The sequence below is a fragment of the Macaca nemestrina genome, chromosome 6 (genome assembly GCF_043159975.1).
Source record: "Macaca nemestrina isolate mMacNem1 chromosome 6, mMacNem.hap1, whole genome shotgun sequence".
Classification (NCBI taxonomy): Eukaryota; Metazoa; Chordata; class Mammalia; order Primates; family Cercopithecidae; genus Macaca; species Macaca nemestrina.
In genome coordinates this window covers 86939561-86953679 of record NC_092130.1, presented here as the reverse complement: position 1 = coordinate 86953679, position 14119 = coordinate 86939561, and the positions used below count along the sequence as shown (strand labels likewise).

The window sequence follows — 14119 nt, the reverse complement described above, 5'->3', positions numbered from 1 at the left end:
TCTCCATGCCCAATCCATTTGCAAAATGCTCCAGGCTATCCAATAGATACCTGTTTACACACTGAAAAGGGGTGAAACTAAATTCTCCTGGGTTTAACTACCACCCTTTTAATCAGAAACCTTAAGACGGTGACTAAACAAGTATAATGTTCCAGTGTGTCAATGGGGTTCACATTTTAAGAAGACAAGAAATGTGCAACAATCCAATTTTTAATGGGATACTTATCTTTTTTTTATTCATCAAAGCTCCCATGAATTTAGCAAAATACTATTGCTGCCCATCTGACAATATATTGTTGTTTGTTGGTGATTTTGTTATTGTAAAAGCATTTGATGAAATCCAGTAAGAGAAAAACATCACTTTACCATTCAGTGCTCAGTTTCCTTGCTTTCAACAATTGACGTTCAATCCAGTTGGGCTTCTGCTGCTCAATGCTCTGTATGACCTTTTGGATCATTTGATTAGGGATACTTGTCTGGTCTCCCATGATGCTCTCCAAACACATACAAATTAAACCCAGTTTTTCTTTACTCCATCTGTCAAGGGAGGCACCTGTTAAAAGTTCCACAGTGTTTCCGTCCTCAAATATCCGACATATAATTACAATCAAGTTCCAGACAAGCAGACCAGCTTTCTTCAATTCAACAAAGTTTTTTGACATTTTTCTCTCAGACAGAAAAAAGAAGTATTTAATTGGGGGAGGCAAACATGCAATCACTGTAGGTAACTTGCTGATTACAATAGATACTGCCTGAGCAGCAAGCCTTGTGAAGCCTGGGGAAGAAAAGAAAAGGTATGATTAATATTAGCATTTGCGTTCAATCATTGCATGGTTTTCTGTTGTATAAAGATGTCTAATTTTTGTGGAGAAAATTGGCAAGAAGATCAAGTGCTTGACATATTCCAACAGAACTCTAACCGGGGTCTCTGGCAGTACTACCTAAAGTTCCCCCAAATCACAAATCCGGGTTTTTTTTTTCTCTCATAAATGAAGATTAGAAAATTTAGACTCATAATTTGTATTCTTTCAAGACTGCAGCTTTCCAGGACCCATGTGGCCTCCTAATTAACAAATACAAAGGTTCCCAGCTGGGCAACTTTGTAGGCTTTGATACTTCTGACTCCCCCTTAAGCTCTTCTCACTTGGAATCCATGACAGAATCATTCCAGCTCTCCTCAGGACTGGTTTCTCTCCTTTCAGTTCTCAACCCAAATGTTACCTCCTCAGACAGCCTTGCCTCACCATCTTATCTTATCTCATCTCGTCATCCTCTCAGTCCATTTTACACCCTTCCATCACAGCCCCAAGACCCTCTCTTTCAGGGATCCCCATTTTGTTGCCTTTATTATAGCATTCCCCATCATCTAATAATTACGTCCTTTTCCTGCACACTGTATGTCACCCTCTTCTGAACTATAAGCTCTTAGAAGGCATTCCCATATCCCTAGCACTTAGTACCTCATATATAATAGTTGTCAATAAATATTGGTTGAATGAATGAGTCAGTAAATTGTTTCCTGCTTACCTCTATCTCTCCTCTTTGCTTCTTTGTGTCCTATGCTATTTCCACTTTCTACTAACACCTCTTAGATGTAGATTTTTGCTGAGATGTCCTTAGCCTTTTGGCTGATGATTCTACATGTTCTCCCTTGTTTGGTGCAATTTCACATTTATGATCTTATTTAATGCAACAGCCTTAGGAGATTATTCAAATATGTGTTGGACCTAGTTTTTACACACTTATAAAGACTGTTCCAATTAATTTTTAAATGATTCTTAGGTTGTCATGAATTGCGGAGGAGTCACTAGACATATTTTCCAAGAAAAATGTATTAATTCTTCTTCTCTATATCAGGGTTTCTCAACTTCAGCACTATTGCCATTTTGGACTGGATGATCCTTTGTTGTGAAGAGCTGTTCTATGTTCTGTAGTGTGTTCAGCTGCATCTCTGGCCTCCACCCACTAGATGTCAGTAGCATCCCCCTCAGTGGTGACAACCAAAAATGTCCTCAGGCATTGCCAAATGGCCCCTGGGAACAAAACTGTCTGGTTGAGAACCACTCTTCTATATGATTCCAGAATCTTAAGTCTTGGCCTTTCTCCAGAACTGTAGTCCTGTAACTCCAGCTTTCTGTTAAGCATTTCACTTCTGTGTCCTCATCACTGTCAACTCAATATAACTAAAACCAAATTCATTGTCTTCCAAACTAGCTTGGCCCTTCTCCCTCCCACCCACCCTTTCCTCCTTTCTTCCTTCATTCCTTCCTCTCTCCCTCCCTCCCTTCTTCCTCACTACTCTCCTTCCTCACCTCCTCCCTCCCGTTCTTCCTTCCTGTTAAGTATTCCTGTTGATCCTTCATACCTAATCAGTGATCAGCATTGATACATAGTTCTGCCCTTTTATCTCTGCCATCCAGTTTCTCATTGCTGGGGCCAGCTGAGGTTACTGACCTACCTCAAGCCCTTCTTCACACATGGTACCTTGACTATGGAAGTGTTCTCCTAACTCATCTCCCTTCTCCAGGCTATGTCCAGCCCTTCTCCTGCACTGTAAAACTGAATTCATCCCTATGAACTGTATTATCCAATTTCCCTGTGATAATTTTAGCTACTTACCACTGTTATAAGATCAGTCTCTTGGGCCTTGCTGTGAAAACACTCCACAGTCTAGCCTCAGCCTGTTTCTATGATCCTTCTCTTTAAGACCTTTAACATGCTTTATCCTCTTTGCTTTTAGGCTTCTGAGTACGTCATTACTCTCAATGGAATGCCCTCTGTCTTCAGGGTTCACAAATAATCTTCAACTCTTAGTTCAAAGTCCTCTCCCCTCTTGTGAATTTATTTGAATATATTCTATATATGACCATTTTGGTAATTAGGTCCATAATTGGCTATGTTATTTTTGTATTATCATCTATTTTATTTATATTATGTTATTTATATATTCATGAGTTGTCTTTACAGCTAGCCTATAAACTCCAGAGCACGGGAAACAAAGCTCTTAGCTCCTTGATTATCCCACAAAGCCAGACAGTGTTTTAATCCACTATGTACATAATGGAATTTGAACATTAAAACTGAATGAGAAGCCAAAAGAAAGTAGCTCTGAGTTCTTTGGTAAAACATTCTTTACTGTGTTTGCTGAACAAAAATAACAGAACAATGTGAACATTTTCTGAAGATATGTGTAACATTTAAAAAGTCACTCTGTTCCAAAAAAGTACAAAGCTCTTGGAAAATATGTCTAATCTAGTGACTCCTCTGCAATCCATGACAACTTAAGAATCATTTTAAAAATTAATTGGAGCAGTCTTTATAAGTTTGTAAAAACTAGGTCCAACAGATATTTGAATAATCTCCTAAGGCTCTTGCATTAAATAAGATCATTAATGTGAAAGCACCTAGCTCAGCACCTGATCAAAATAGTTGCTCAATAAATGTTTTCTTTTTATTCAAATTAATGTGTTTAGGTGAGGCTTAAAATATAGATAAAGCAACTCTTCCTTAGTGTTCTTAAATTATTTGAAATGTCTCATTGTTCTTTATGTGTTTGTGTCTCGTAGTCCCTATTCTGCTGTCAGGTCTTTGACTTGAAAGATTGTATCTTGTATTCCCTCTGTCTTAAAGAGGGTTTGACTACAGATACTGAGCAAATATTTGACAAACTAAGTAGATATTATGTAAAGATTACCAATTTTCTTCTTCACACCTACACTCCACTGATATTTTATAAACTCTGAGGACTACGGGTACCCAAATCCCCAGCTATTTCATTAACGCTTGAGGCAAATTTCAATCAGAACCTTTAGGCTAATGACAAATTAATAAATCCATTCTACCAATCTCTAGGGCTCTGAGTCTATGATGATGTCAACAACATACAGGGAAGGATCTTTTAAGACTGCTACATACTTGTCTTTCTGTCTTTATTTAAATAAGTTTAATTCTACCTAAGCCGTATATATGTAATATATTGTGTCATCCAATTTTAGAGCTGATAAATTATGAAGAAAATCTATGTCTTAGGATGAATGCAATATATGTTTATTGATGTATTTGTCATTTCTTCTTTTCTGTAAGGTACTACCGTAATAATATATTTGTGGTTGATAAAACATGCAAAAAGGAAATATACAATAAATGAGGTAAAGAAAATAATGTCAAAATTAATTTTTAAAATTGTATTTATTAATGGTAAAAAAGATCAGTAACAATTTGTTGAATGAGGATAATGAACTTTTTTATTATTTTTTAAATCTGGGCTTAACACTTCACAATACAGAGGTCAAGTTCTAAATTCAGTTTGTTTCAAGATCAGGTTTTCACGGCTGTCATAGGTGAAAAAGCCACTACACGAACACATATAGATCAACATGAAACCAGTATATCCTTAGCTGTGCCCACAAAATCATGGCATTTATTTTTCAGTGTTAACTACCAAATAGGTGAAGGCTATTGTTGAAATTTGACTAATAAGTATCCATCATCTGTGATGTCAATTTGTTGTTTTTGCAAACAAATGGAAATTTTTATATATATATATATATATATATATATATTTATACTTTAAGTTCTAGGGTACATATGCACAATGTGCAGGTTTGTTACATATGTATACATGTGCCATGTTGGTGTGCTGCACCCATCAACTCGTCAGCACCCATCAACTCGTCATTTACATCAGGTATAACTCCCAATGCCATTCCTCCCCCGCCACCGCTCCCTATAATAGGCCCCCGTGTGTGATGTTCCCCTTCCCATGTCCAAGTGATCTCATTGTTCAATTCCCACCTATGAGTGAGAACATGTGGTGTTTGGTTTTCTGTTCTTGCGAAAGTTTGCTGAGAATGATGGTTGCCAGCTGCAGCCATGTCCCTACAAAGGACACGAATGCATCTTTTTTACAGCTGTGTAGTATTCCATGGTGTATATGTGCCACATTTTCTTAATCCAGTCTGTCACTGATGGACATTTAGGTTGATTCCAAGTCTTTGCTATTGTGAATAGTGCTGCAACAAACATATGTGTGCATGTGTCTTTATAGCAGCATGTAATGCTGCTATACAGTAATGCTATGGCTGGGTCATATGGTATTTCTAGTTCTAGATCCTTGAGGAATCACCATACTGTTTTCCACAATGGTTGAACTAGTTTACAATCCCATCAACAGTGTAAAAGTGTTCCTATCTCTCCACATCCTCTCCAGCACCTGTTGTTTCCTGACTTTTTAATGATTGCCATTCTAACTGGTGGGAGATGGTATCTCATTGTGGTTTTGATTTGCATTTCTCTGATGGCCAGTGATGAGAAAAGCATTCAAGAGTCACTGAAACTCTTCATTTGCAATATTTTATATCATGTTAGAAAATCCTATTTCTAAATTCTTAAGCAAAAAGAGATGATATTTTTGTAGATAACATTGGTTCTTATGAAACAAATACGCCTGGTTTTTATACACTATACTAATGACTTCTTATAGCACTTTGTATATTTCTGCCATCAATTTCTTTCTCATTATGCTGTTTCTGCATGTGACCAATGGCATGGACACATTTTCCTAAATGCTGCTTGCTACTTCTGTTTCCTCTCTCTAGAATTCATTGTTTCCATTAAGACAATTACTCCAAAAGTTTTGCCATAAGGGATTATTTTCATTAAAAAAGCAATTTACTGTTAAGAAAATGTCTTCTCAGGTATATCTTTCATTTAATTTTTGTCAAAGAAACAAAACAAAACAACTAGTTATTTGTGTATTTGTTCTTTGAAACATAATGAAACAAATATCTAAAAGCAGAGCTGTGTCAGAACCATCCTAACTTCCATCCAACTCTCCAGTAAATCTACACTGTAATCTTTATTGTAATATTTATTTCTTTAAATCCTCAGTGTTTTTTAATGTCACAGTATTTGCTGATAAAGAAATAAAGAATGCATTTTAGTTTGTCACCATAGTGTTTTCCATGTTCTGTCATTTTTACTGTGTCAAGAAGGACAAATATTCCCTAAGATAATGACTATTTGTCTTTTAGTAAGTTAGATTTTTTTAAAGACCTTTAAACATTTATAATTACTTAGACAAATTTTGTAAGAACCGTGATTATATATCACTAAATTAAAACATGGTTGGAAAAAATTACAGAAGTTTATCTTCATGTTTTGGATACTTGGTGTAGAAATCTTTTGTTTATCAAGATGACTCCAAACTAGCTAATATCTCAAGGCTCAATACTGGCTTAGGAGGGATTCACATCTAACAAAATATATGGGAAGCCACATTTCAAATCATTTCCCCACAATTTTTTTTTTTATTTTTTTGGCCAAATGTGATCAAATCATCATTGTTTTGTAATATGGCTGTGAAGAGCTCATATTAAGAATAGAAACGAGTGGGAGCTTTTTCACTTTGTCATTGTTTGCTCTTGATTGCATTTCCAGCACTAGTTTTAAACTGCAGTTCACTTACTGGTTTTTTTTTTTTTTTTTTTTTTGAGACGGAGTCTCGCTGTGTCACCCAGGCTGGAGTGCAGTGGTGCGATCTCGGCTCACTGCAAGCTCCGCCTCCCAGGTTCACGCCATTCTCCTGCCTCAGCCTCCGAGTAGCTGGGACTACAGGCGCCCGCCACCACGCCCGGCTAGTTTTTTGTATTTTTAGTAGAGACGGGGTTTCACCATGTTAGCCAGGATGGTCTCGATCTCCTGACCTCGTGATCCACCCGCCTCGGCCTCCCAAAGTGCTGGGATTACAGGCTTGAACACTTACTGGTTTATAGGAATATGTTAAAGTCACTTGTATGTATTATGAGGATTAATTTTGTTACAACCAGAGTCCGTAATACAAAGGACAACTCTAATTCATTACCGTGTGCTGAAAGCTAAAGGAGGAATAAGGTCACCCTGCCCATGGCCTCTCCCCAAGAGCATGGCAACCCTGCTCTTCCCTCAAGCTTCCTCACATATTTTTATTATTATTATTATTATACTTTAAGTTCTAGGGTACATGCATACAACGTGCAGGTTTGTTACATATGTATACTTGTGCCATGTTGGTGTGCTGCACCCATCAACTCGTCAGCACCCATCAACTCATCATTTACATCAGGTATAACTCCCAATGCCATCCCTCCCCCCTCCCCCCTCCCCATAATAGGCCCCGGTGTGTGATGTTCCCCCTCCCGAGTCCAAGTGATCTCATTGTTCAATTCCCACCTATAAGTGAGAACATGCAGTGTTTGTCCTCAACACACACTGGCTCACCCACAGACCAAGAAAGGTCTCCAGTGACAATCCCAAGTGATATTTTAGTGAAGTTTAATTTCTTTCTCTCTTCTCATACACCAAAAAAACTGTACATCTCTTATTTGTACCCATTTTGAAACAGTTATACTAGTCTTCTGGCACCAAGAGGAGATACTGCACTTAGGTTTATCTCTGATCTGAAACACAGTGCCTGGTATATAGTAGTCTCTCACTTAGTAAATTTCTACTGAATGAATAATGAAATCAATAAATAACTAAACGTCCAGCATGTACACATTCTCTATCTTATATTCTGTAGTGAAAATAAAATTTAAGAAGTACAAATCTAAAAGTCCCTGTAGCATTTCAGAGGGCAGTAAAGAAGAACAATGGCATTCTCCTATTGTCACATCCTGTTAGAATGCAAAAAATGGTTTGTAAAGTCACTTTCTTTTATATATACATGGGATCTGACTTTCCTTCATGGTTGTCTTTGTGTTGTACTTTTACTCGGAATGAGCATTTTATGAAAAATGTTATTTAGTAAGGAAAACTTTAACAACTGGTATCTATAAGTAAGCATTTTTTGGAATAAGAGGCTCTTTGCAATGCTATGGAGGAATTCCAAAGTGCTTAGAAAAAGCAAAATTGTTCATGAATAGAACAACTCGAAAACCACAAGCAAAATAGTGCTACTCATATGGCATGATATGTTAACTATAAATCATGCCTACTGAATTGGTCAAAATGTATGAAATATCCAAAAGCTAGAACAAAGGAGAGATGGCAACAACTCTTAGAAAAGAAAGAACTTAAGTAATGAAAAGGTGACATTTTCCAATTTCAATTAAATGGCTTTACTAGATTCAAAGGGAGTTTAATAGGGCTTGGACAGAATTAAAGCATTACTATGAAAGGTCACAGATAGATAATTGATTTGAGTTTGTAATATAAGGTCACATTATTTAGGATCTCCATGGAGAAGAATGAAAGAAAGGCTAGTCCCTTCAATTGACTTTAGTGAGTTCAGCTGGAGTATTTTATTGTTGAAAGTTTCCTTAGAGAAAAAATATTTTCACTAACTCTAAGGAAACTTTCCCTAGTTTCCTAGTTTTCTAGTTTCTCTAGAAAAACTGGAGAAAGTTTCCTTAGAGTTAGTGAAAATATTCTTCTTAAAGGATGAATATGAAAGAAAAAAGTTTTATTTTAAATAATCAAAAGAAGATTCACGAATACAGGTACGTAATATACATACGAAGAAATCTTGTGAAATTCTGCAAAAGTGGAAAGATCTAGATAGGGAGAAACTATTTAAGAAGACAGGACTTGACTAATAAAATAAATGAATAATGTAGGTAACTGATGGTTCTTAAGTACACTTGGTGGATGCGCTGTTCTGAATAGGAACAATGCACTCAATTTAGAACCAGAAGCACTGGGGGAAAAATACCCTGTCAGAAAAATACATGTACTTACCAAACTGGGTGCTATTTTTGACCTAAAAGCTACATATGTAGGTGTTTTAACAGGAGAAAAGAAGGTAATAATTAGTGTTTGCAGAGAAAAAACTTAAAGGAAAAAATAACTAAATGGAATATCAGAGCAATCTTCTCTAGAGTATGGATTTTAAGTTACTCAACAAATTTTAAGAAAATTAGTCAAAATCATGTGACTAATCTGTGAGTATTAGCCTGAACACAAAACATCACAGAAAATCCTGAACTGGTAATTAAATAAAGAAGATAACCATTTGAATAATTTTCCATTCTAGTTTCCTTGATCATGTGACTCATAGTAAAAATAAAAATAAGGGTCCCAAATATGCTTAATAGAAAGAAGATTAATATAGTACATAATTCTTACAACTTTTAGGATTTTACTTGATTGCATATCCTAGAAAATTGCTTCTTCAGGTGTATTTTCTTAAAGAGAAACAAATATACTTACTTTTGCTTGATTCTTTCCTTTTAGTTTCTTTTGGACTATAATTCCATTCTTTTGGCATGCTCTCAAGCAAACAATCAGGAACAATGTGCTTGTTTAGGTTTGTCTCACAGTTTCTCCTAGAGCTCATCACAGATACTATCTGCTGTACAGTGTCCTTGACGGCATCGGTCAGTGCCAGTCTCAAGCATCGAATGACCTCTAGCTCATACTCCACACACGTTGAGACTTTAAAATCAGAAGGCATATTATGGTTAGCAGAACCTAGCAAATCATTTGTGCCTTGCTCAACTAGAATTCAGTTTCATAATAATCTAGTTTAAAGCTATAGGAAAGGAGAGCTGCTTTTAACCAAGAAATCATATGATTGATAACCACTCCATAAAACATTTTTTAAAAAATATTCTTCTTGTTTGTAATAAAAGGAATGGCAATTAAGATAACAGTACATAATATTTACTGGTACTCTTGGACTCTTCTGGTGAGAACATAAATTGTATGACCTTCCCTGATGACAACTTGGCTGACAATAATGTCAAAGCTTCAACATTTTACTTATCAGTTGACTCACATATTCCTTTCTGTAGGACTTTTCCTAAGAAATTTATTATAAATATGCAAAGGATATAGAAAAAATTAAAATCAATCAAAATATCCAATAATAGGTGATTTGTTTAATTAGCTCTGGTATTTCTGTCTATACAATAAAGCCAAATATTGTGTAGTAAAAATAAAGTAGGTTAGAAAAGAGTATGATATCCTATTTTTATTAAAAATATATATCTCCACACATACATAAAATAATTAAAAGATGTACTCTATAATGCTAATGGTGATTATCAATGATGGATGGAATTTCAGGTATATATTTTTCTTCCTTTTTTCTTCTTTCCTTTCTTCCTTCTTTCTTTACAAATGGTCAATCAATTCAGTGTTAGAATCTTACCAAGAGTTTTCTTATCAGCAAAATGTTAGAGAAGTCCCTAGATTGCCAAGGCACATAGCATAGGAAGAATAGAGTAATAGCCCTAAAACCCAGCTGCTAAAAACCCAAAATACTAATTCTTCATTATCAGCATAAATGAGAGAAAAAAGGGAAAGGATTATTTAAAATGACAATAATTTTTATTAATGATTTTTATTATTGTAGTTTATTTCCACTTTTTATGTTAAATTAACAAATGAAAACAAAGAAACATAAAATTCAGGTTAGAATCATATAACTTAAAGAATACCTGCTTCATTATCTAATTAATTTTCAAGTGTTTCAAATCACCATTAAAAATATAGACACTTTAGGAGGGGCCTTGGTGTCCTCCTTTATAAAATGGTGAGGGGAGAGGGCGACAAGGGCTAGACAAGATGATATTTATGGTCTTTGTCAGTTTTCACCTTCCATGACTCTATTTAAGACTCCTAAGAAGAAAATAACAAATACATCACAGCTGAGCACACACAAAGTTGAAAAGAACTGTGACTCTACTTCCTTTTACAACACAGTAATCAGGAGGCCTTAGAAAGGGCTGAATGAGGGTCCTAAATTGAGAATGTGCTTGAGGCCATGAGCAGCAATCCTAAGAATGATTTAAACCAGTTTTTGTATGTTCACTAAGCTACCAATTGCTTACCAATTTTTATCAGTATAATCTTTTATATTTTGGTAATAACAGATGTGGCAAGATTTCCAAAAAGAAACTTCATTACTTTTATGTTAAAATTTCTATAATTTAGAAGAATCAGAACAAAGGTAATTTAGTGAGAGTTTTTCAGGCTACTGTTAAGAAAGATGTTATATGCAATAAAGAATAACCTAATGTGGTTTTATAAAAGCAATGGAAATTACATCTGAATATGTTTCTAAGTAAAAAGGTTTGGTTTAAATAATTATTCTATTAATATATTTACCAACCAGAAGTCATTGGAAATGTCTCCAGATAAATTATAAGTAACTGGGGAGTCAAAAGTAACAAAACATCATTGAAAATCTTCTGCAAATACATTAGCATACTTTCCTGCTTTAGAAAATTAGTTTCTTTGATGCTTCATAACTTCAGGTGGAACATCTAAATTTAGAAATGTAAAAATTTAGACAAGCTCCGGTCTGATTTTCTCACTTTTTGAAAATAAGGACACTGATAAACCAGATAGGAAGTGATAGACCAGACAGTAAGTAGCAAGGCAAGGATGTATTCTCTAGTTAGCCAGTTCAAGCAGTGGTATACACAGAACTAGACGGGATGGCTTGGAGCAATCCACAATCTCTAAGTACCCAGCCACTCCTAATAAATGTAGCATCTAAGTCAGCAGCCAAGCTTCTGACTCCCTTTTCTACTTTTACTGCGGTAATTTATTTATTTATTTATTTATTTATTTATTTATTTATTTATTTGAGATAGAGTCTAGCTCTGTCAACAGGCTGGAGTTCAGTGGCAAATCTTGGCTCACTGCAACCTCTGCCTCCCGGGTTCAGGTGATTTTCCTGCCTCAGCCTCCTGAGTAGCTGGGATTACAGGCATGCGCCGCCACACCTGGCTAATTTTTGTATTTTTGGTAGAGATGGGGTTTCACCTTGTTGGCCAGATGGTCTCAATCACCTGACCTTGTGATCCCCACACCTGGGCCTCCCAAAGTGCTGGGATTACAGGTGTGAGCCACTGCGCCTGGCCTACCGCTGTATTTAAACAGTCCTCTACAAAACTGCTGGGGCGCTTTAACCTGCCCTATTCTTATCTGAGACCAGTCCTCCATCTTCTGTAATTACTCTGCAATGCCCTAGAATTAGAGAAAATTTTACATATATCTAGAATTGTCCGCAGTCTATTTAGTAATATGTGAATTCCCCAGTATCTCTGGCTTTAGATCCAAATTTCTTAAAATTTTAGAATTAGAAAGCCATTAATTTTAATGACGGCATTGGCCTCCTCAGGCGTGCTTTAAAAATAGACAAGTGTGGAGAAGCACTTCCAGAATGATAGTGTGAAGACCTGGGAAAGTCTGCACCTCCATTAAAGCTATCAGAACACTGGCGAAAATTGTGAAAATCAACTTTTGAGAACTCTGGAAATTAACCACAGGCTTGCAACAATCCAAAGAGTATTTATTCAAGAAAATCAGCTGAATCTTGGTAAAAACAATGAGCTTTGTGGCATTTTAACCTGCTCTATTCCCAGCTCCCATTTCTCAGCAAGTTCTACTTGAACTACTATGGCCTTGAAAACGAGCAGCCTTGAAGCCATGGTAGTTATAAAAGCCTAGCAGCCACTGGAAGAGGCAGAATGTGTTTTGACCTATCCACAACGTCCCAGTCTCCCAGATTGTCACTATTTGTCTTGTCCGGAATCTCCCTGGAAGAGCGCTGTCCACAATGCATATCCTTATTCAAACTAACTCAGTGACTGAAAATGTCCTATTCCCAGGATATTTCATCAAAACAGTCAGCAGCAATGGTTTAACTCTGTGGCTGCCTGAGGTAGTAATACTGGTTGTGGCAAACAAGAAGCTAATAAAAAAAGGAAAAGAAAAACTGAGAAATGAAATGTACATGTATATAGTGGGGAGAAATTTTGAATATCTCTGTCACACTCCTGGGGATCAAGAAAGACACAGACATGTACAGGACTGTGCACATACCCAAGAAAGCCCTGAGAAAGCCCTAATCTCTCACCTCTGACTAACCTGGATGCTCTGTGCAAACAGGGTGTAAAGACTAAGGAAGAGTTGCAAACTATGTGTGTGTTGGGACATGCTTTCAATTCTCTGGCAGTTTACAACAATTCTACTCCTAGGTATATATCCAAAAGATTTTTTGAACATTCACACAAAAACTTGTACACTATGTTCATACCAGCATTATTAATAACAGCCAAAAAGTGGAAACAACACAAATTCCCATCAACTGATGAATCAATAAGCAAAATGTATATTTTCATATAATGGATTATTATTCAACAATAAAAAGAAATGGAGTTCTGATGCATGCTACAACATGGATTAACCTTGAAAATATTATACTAAGTGAAAGAAACCAGACACAAAATGCACATACTGTATGATTCCATTTATACAGAACATCCAGAAAAGGCAAACTATAGAGACAGAAAGTAGATTAGTGGTTGTCAGGAACTGGGGAGGAACTGTTAATGGGTACAGGGTTTCTTTTTGAGGTGATTAAAATGGTCTAAAATTAAATGGTGCTGATGGCTGCACAGTTCTGTAAATCTACTAAAAACCACTGAACTGTGATATGTTTACACTTTAAAAGGGTGAAATTTATGGTATATAAATTATATCTCAATGCATTTGCTATAAAAATGCAATTGCCTCTAAAAGGACACACACAAACATTTGTCATTGATATCATAATATGATTTAATTAGAGCAGGGGTCAGAAGACTTTTTCTGTAAGTAGCCACATAATAAATATTTTAAGCTGTAAGACAGATGATCTTTGTTGCAACTAGTCATCTTTACTGTGGAAGCACAAAAGTATCCACAAATAATACATAAGTAAATAAACATGGCAATTTCCAGTAAAACTTTATTAAAATGGTGGGTTGGATTTGCTCCAAAGGCAATGGTTTACCAACTTCTAGTTTTAACATAAACATGGCAATTTCCAATAAAACTTTATTAAAATGGTGGGTTGGATTTGGTCCAAAGGCAATGGTTTGCCAACTTCTAGTTTGACTGGTTTAAAGGTTTTCCTTTGGTACTAGATGGGAACAGGACACCAAGAGCTTTTGATAGTAAGAAGAAAGGGAGAGATAATTTTGGAGTATAAATTCCAGCGGGGAAAAGGCAGGACTGGGTTGGATGTCCAACACAGAGTTTTTGTTTAATCAGAGTGAATCTTTTTTAAAATTTTATTTTATTTTATTTATTTTTGAGACAGAGTCTCTCTCTTGTTACTCAGGCTGGAGTGCAACAGTGCAATCTT

At 35.9% G+C, this 14119-nt stretch overlaps 1 protein-coding gene across 21 annotated transcripts in view; it reads right to left on the bottom strand.

Annotated features, from left to right (window-relative positions):
* The window catches only part of LOC105491963 (KIAA0825 ortholog), a 473971-nt gene that overhangs the window by 249994 nt on the left and 209858 nt on the right, over positions 1-14119 (bottom strand). For all 21 annotated transcript variants that reach the window (XR_011624178.1, XM_071097811.1, XM_011758773.3 and 18 more), the window contains 2 exons: positions 9187-9411; positions 367-775 (listed from right to left, as the gene is read on the bottom strand). Coding sequence is in view for 20 of the 21 variants with exons in the window: in XM_071097811.1 (XP_070953912.1) it covers positions 367-775; positions 9187-9411 (634 nt within the window). In the remaining variant the exon portion in view is untranslated. The remainder of the gene's footprint in view (positions 1-366; positions 776-9186; positions 9412-14119) is intronic.